The 6,112-nt window shown below is 33.3% G+C and overlaps 1 protein-coding gene across 1 annotated transcript; it reads right to left on the reverse strand.

The window, feature by feature from the left end:
- Window positions 1-381: 381 nt before the first annotated feature.
- On the reverse strand, window positions 382-2,549 carry LOC115702274 (uncharacterized). The gene is made up of 6 exons (XM_061112357.1): window positions 2,154-2,549; window positions 1,768-2,010; window positions 1,302-1,698; window positions 1,164-1,242; window positions 744-954; window positions 382-447 (listed from the first exon to the last, which is right to left on the reverse strand). Exons 1-6 carry the CDS (start codon window positions 2,547-2,549, stop codon window positions 382-384), a joined length of 1,392 nt encoding a protein of 463 aa, XP_060968340.1.
- Between the last annotated feature and the right edge of the window lie 3,563 nt (window positions 2,550-6,112).

Here is a 6,112-nt window from a genome sequence, read left to right on the forward strand (position 1 = left end):
ACTAAAAAAAATGTGAACACTAAGACAGAGGAAAATTGATTTGCTTATACATTAAGAAGCCAATTTTTTTTAGAAAATAAAAAATAATATTTTATTATGAAGGGAATTCAAATGTTTATTTTTTTAGGGTTTTTTTTTTTTTTGATCAAGAAGGAACAAACTTCATTAATCACAAGCAATTACAACCAACTCTAAGCAACAAAAACAAGCTTAGACCAACCGAAACCTTATTTACAACATAATTGCTCTATGTACATTCTCTGAAGTCTATCTATTTTCCTCTTTTTTGCTACACTCAATCTATACAAGGAAGCTTGTTTAATCTCCTGCACTATCTTAGCCGCCAGCCAAGAATAGCCTCTAAAAATACAATTGTTCCTGTTAATCCACACATTCTATATCACAGCAGCTAAGATAACCATATGGATCATGTGTAGCTTGTTCCTTCTGTCAAGAATCAACCAATTTTTCCAGCCATTATAATCAACCGGCCAAGTCTTTTTCCCCAAACAGCCCCCGATCTGGTCTAGCACCATTTGAGAGTAGCTGCACTCGAAAAAAAGGTGTTGGTTTGTCTCGGTTGTATATCCACAAACTGGACAATCAACATTGTCCAACACGATGTGAAACTATTGGAACTTATCTCGAGTGAGAAGCTGAGTATTTAAAGCTTGCCAAAGAATGAATCTGTGATTTGGCATGATGAAAGAGCCCCAAACATTCCTGCTATAATCCCAAACTACCTGTGGCAATTTGCTATTATAAAGCAGAATAGTTTTGAACTTCCCATTAGCACCTGCATTCACAATATCTGATCTTGAAAATTTATCCCGAACATGACAAATTTTCTTCCAGTACCAACTCGTATCCGTCTTGAGATCATAGGACCAAATGGAATACTCATCCAGTAATTCCGAAGCCCAAGAAGAACTGAATGAATTAGTTGCGCTCTTCCTACAAAAGAAAGGTGTCTAGTTGCCCAACAAAGAAGTCTTTGTTTGATCTTCTTGATTATCACATTACAATCTTCAGCTTTCCATTTTGTCGACCTCAAAGGAACTCCCAGGTACTTTAGGGGAAAGGTACTCTCAGACAGATTTAATTCTCTCATTATATCCTGCTTAGCCTCTTCTCCAACCCTCCAAAGTACATCTGAGACTTACCTGTATTTATAGCAAGCCCCAAGATATCTTTGAACTCCTCCAGACACTTCTTTATAACCTGGACTGATTGCATATTCCCCTTACAAAATAATATGAGATCATCAGCAAAATATAAGTTTATGATGTTGAGACTCTTACACATGGGGTGGAATCTATAGTCTGACTTCTTGGCTGCCATTTGTAACTTCCTTGTTAAAAATTCCATTATCAGAACAAACAGAAGGGGAGAAAGGGGATCCCCTTGTCTCAAACCTTTCTTCCCTTTGAAGTTGCCTTGAACTCTTCCATTCATAAGAATTGAGTAATATGTGGCTCTCACACAAGTCATTATCCATTTGATGAATCTAGCTAGCAAATTATAGGCATTAAGAAGATCCTCCAGAAAATCCCAATTTACCGTATCATACGCTTTGCTGATGTCAACTTTGATGGTACATCTAGGAGACACGTTCTTCCTGTTGTAATTTTTTAAGATATCTTGAAGAATCATGATATTGTGAGCAATCAATCTCCCCTGAACTAAAGCTCCTTGATTCTGATTAACAAGAATGAAAAGCACCTAAGCAAGCCTGAAACACAACAATTTTGAAATGCATTTGTAGACCGTAGAGCAACAAGCAATCGGCCTATAATCCACTGCTTTAGTTGGGTTCTCGATCTTAGGAATGAGGGTAATCATTGTTGCATGAAGCTCCTTTGGCATGACCCAATTGTTGAAAAAGTTTTCAATAGCTTTGATGAAATCAGTTCCCAAATCCGCCCACATCTTCTTGAAAAAACCAGCTCCATACCCATCAGGTCCCGGGGCTTTTGAATCAGGTATACTGAAGAAAGCTTTCCTTATCTCCTTTGCAGTGAAAGGTTAATCATGTTTAGCTGTTGTTCGACATTCAGCCGATTTCCTTGCTCAATACAATCTTTCCTTAGCCTCTGTGAAGTAAAGCTGCTATTCCCCATGAATCCCTGAAAGTGGTTCATAAAATGATTCACCACTTCAGGAAACTTCTCAATGATGTCTCCATGGTCATTGGTATAAGAAACTATATTGTTCTCCATCCTTCTTTTTTTCAAAAAGGCATGGAAAAAATCATTATTCTCATCTCCTTTACAAAGCCAGTTCACTTTGCTTTGTTGTTTCAAGAAGCTATGATACATGTGTTCTTGATCATGAAAATAAGCTGCCGCCTCTTTCTCCCTTAATTGAAAATTGAGATCATGCATATGCATTTGAGCTTCCATTCTTGCTTCCAAGTATTGAGTTTTAGCCGCCTGGTAGCCTTTCCCTATGTCTCCTATTGCCTTTTTGTTGAATTTCTTTAGTTTGTGCTTTAATCTCATTAACTTCAGAAATAAAGCTTTCATCCCCTCAGCTCTAACTGACTTCATCCAGTCATTAAGCATTACATTCTTGAAAATCATGATGATCAGCCCAACAATTATAATACCTGAATGGTTTGAACCCAATCTTCTCAGTCACCTTCATAGAAATCACACAAGCACAATGATCAGAAATACTTTCCCAACTATAATGAGCCTTAGCCGACTTGAAGACATCATACCACTCTTCATTCACAAACGAGTGATCAATCTTGGAGTAAATTCTCTTATTCCCCTCTTGGTTATTATTCCAAGTGAACCTAGAACCAGTCTTTAGAAGAGCTTCCATATGGCTTTGGGCCAACCATTTGGTTGAATCTTCTATATCTGTCAAGGTAACTTTCTTTCCCCCTTCTCTGTCCTCCAACTCAAACAACGCATTAAAATCCCCTATTATGAGCCATGGTTGAGCAAGGGGTTTTAAACCCGAAAGCCCATCCCACATCTCTTTCCTCTCTTCTCCTGTATTCAGCCCATAGACAAAAGTAACAGTCAAAGCATCAACCTGACCAGCCATCTCAACACAGCAATGAACAAATTGCGGAGTTTCCTTCACTACAGTGACCTGAGTATAATGTTTCCTCCATATGATCAGAATACGATTCTCAATAGCAGGACTAGTAAAATAAACCCAATTAGAGAATTTTCTTCCAACCATATCTTTTATTTTATGTTCCTTCAACTTCGTCTCAAGCAAACCACACACACCTATTTTATTCAAATTACAAAATTCAAACACAGCATCTTGTTTCTCTACTTTATTGATACCCCTAACATTCTAACAAGAAATATTAGAGCTATCCATGATTATAAAGAAAATTACCATATTCATTCTTCTCACAAGCCTCCTTCTCTCCTATCAGTTCAGTCTCCTGTTCCTTGAGAACATTGAAGGTGTTGCTGATTTTATTAATAGCAGCCTCCCCTTCCTCTTGTTGTCTAATTGGTCTTACTGCAGCCTTCTTTTTGGGTATCACCTAAGAATTAGGTTGTTGAACACCTTTGTCTTCTTTTTTAGGGGTTTTTTATTTTTAAATTTAAAGTAGTTTTTTTTTCATATTTTTACATAAATTTACACAATAACTCACATAGCAATTAATTGAGTAACTTAAATGGCAATTTAAATCTATATATTAATCCCCATAAAAACTATCAAAATAATATAAACTGTAAAAGTAAAAAAAAAATTAAAAATAATATAGGAGGTGATTTCTTTTTTAATCCAAAGATGGAGAAAGTTATTTTAAAAATAAATAAATATATAAAACGACTTTACAATGTGTGCATTTTAAGCCGATTTTTCTTTTCTTTTCTTTTCTTTTATTTTTTTTCGATTGAGCCGAGCCGATGGGAACCTTTGTAGTTGTTGTAGTAGTGTGTAGTAGTTCGGTAACTAGGGCACAAGAAGTGGGGCCTGCGACTCTGCGCACCGTGTACACAAATTAAGTAGGACTTCATTTGACATAAATACCCCTATGTTGAGCTTAGTTTTACCTATTTACCCTCTTGCTTCAGTCTTATCTTTTTTCCTTATTTTCTTTTCCTAATTGTTTATTCTTCTCAAAATATTCCTTGCATATATTTAAGAGAATGGGGTAAAAGAAAAATCTGATTCTTCATGTGAAATTAGTTTTTAATAAAATAGGTATCTTTTGAACTTATAACCTAAGCAATCATCAAAATCCAACAACTTCATAGGCTAAGAATCAGTACTAGTGTTATAGGTTTTTTTTTTTTTTTTTTTTTTTTTTTTTTTGCAAGAAAACAAGTTCGTTATAAAAGTAGTTTACAATGCTATATTTTAGTGCACCTTACTAATTTATAATTGTAATATGAATGGATATTATTTTTGGCTTAATGTGTTTTAATACATTTATACAAGCTAATTTAAAGGTCTTAAGTTTTTTTTTTAATGTATATTAAAATTTAATTAGTGATAAAAGAGTAATAAAAAAAGTTAAGATTTATTGTAATGTAAATTTAGCATTTATTCATCGATGTTTCGTTAATTAAATCAAATTGTTTCGATGGGATGATATTTCTTCTTTCTTGGCCAAATCTGTCTATTCACTATATGTTTCGTGGTGTTCAATTTTTTTAGATGCCTAGCCATAGTTAGTCGTTTGATTATTTTCTTTATTTCATATGTGAATAATAGAGTTGTTATGTCTCAATTTTTATTAGAAGATTATTGGCCCATAGATTGATTCTCACATGTTCATTTAGTTTGGAAACCAAGTATTCTTCACACATTTTTTATGCTTGATCGCCAAAGGCTTATTAAATCTTTAATTGAGGTTGATGCTAGGGTTTTTTCTTTCTTTTTATTGTAAACAGCTTGGTAAATCTATTATTGTTGATTTTGTTCTATGAGCGTCTTCATGTAATGGACTTTGTTTGATTTGCCTATTATTGAAATTTTCATTTTCTCTAAAAAAATTAGTATGTGCTATATTTTGTGTCAAATTTAGTATAGTTTTTAGCATGTGTCAAATTTGATATATATATATTTGACATTATTTATTATTTATTTATTTGAAGATAAATAAAAATATCCATTATTAGGTAAATCAAACAAAATTACATAGAAAAATTGCTCAAAGAGCGGACTCAAAATAATAAGCTAACGACATTGTTTACACACACAAAAAAATAATAATAAATAGATAAATAAATAAAAAGCTAACAAGATCTTCAACTAACGGATCCATAAGACACCCGCTTTGAAGCACAAAAAGACTATGAAGAATGCTAGGTTTCCAGTCTAAATGAATTAGTAACAAAATCAACCTATCAATGGTTATCAACAAAAGATCTCTCAAAAAAATGGGTAATGACAACCTTATTTTTCAAAGTAGAATAAAAGAAAATGACATGACCAACCATGTACGGGACGATCCTACAAACTATGGGATCAATAAAAATTTGGAAATCCCCCAAATCTAAATATAGAGAGTTGTAGTCATGCCACAATGACCCAAAAGTAAGCAAAGTTAATATCCCTCATTATAAATAAACAAAATCAAACAATAAAACAAAGCATGAATGAAAATAACACATAAATGACAGCGTCACAATCTAAGAACTGTTTTGAAACCATCGAAATCCTTTGAAACCCAAACGAATCCCCTAGACACAAATCCCCAATGTAATGACGATATAATTAGATATGAAAATTAGCAGATAATTAGCAGTTTATTAGTAATTAGATTATTATTTATGATTATATGTGCTTTGGTATAAAAATAAGTCCTATTGTCAGAAATAGGCATTAGTGAATTACGGAGATTTTATTAAATTCTTGGTGTGACATACATGTTATATATGAAATTTGATATTTTCATGTTTTATACTCGGTAATAGTGAAAATTCGACGATCAAGACCAATAGTGTCACTCTGATATGGTTTAGTATCATTGAATTAGCGAGAAAAGATTTATGAATAGTTAGAATATTAGAGTTATGCAGGGTATTCGGTTATGACTATTTTACCCCTAGATTTGAAGATAACTTAGAAACTAAGTGAGGGCATTTTTGTAATTTACCACTTAAGCTTATTTTAGTAATTATTC

Source organism: Cannabis sativa, chromosome 3 (genome assembly GCF_029168945.1).
Source record: "Cannabis sativa cultivar Pink pepper isolate KNU-18-1 chromosome 3, ASM2916894v1, whole genome shotgun sequence".
In the NCBI taxonomy this organism is placed as follows: Eukaryota; Viridiplantae; Streptophyta; class Magnoliopsida; order Rosales; family Cannabaceae; genus Cannabis; species Cannabis sativa.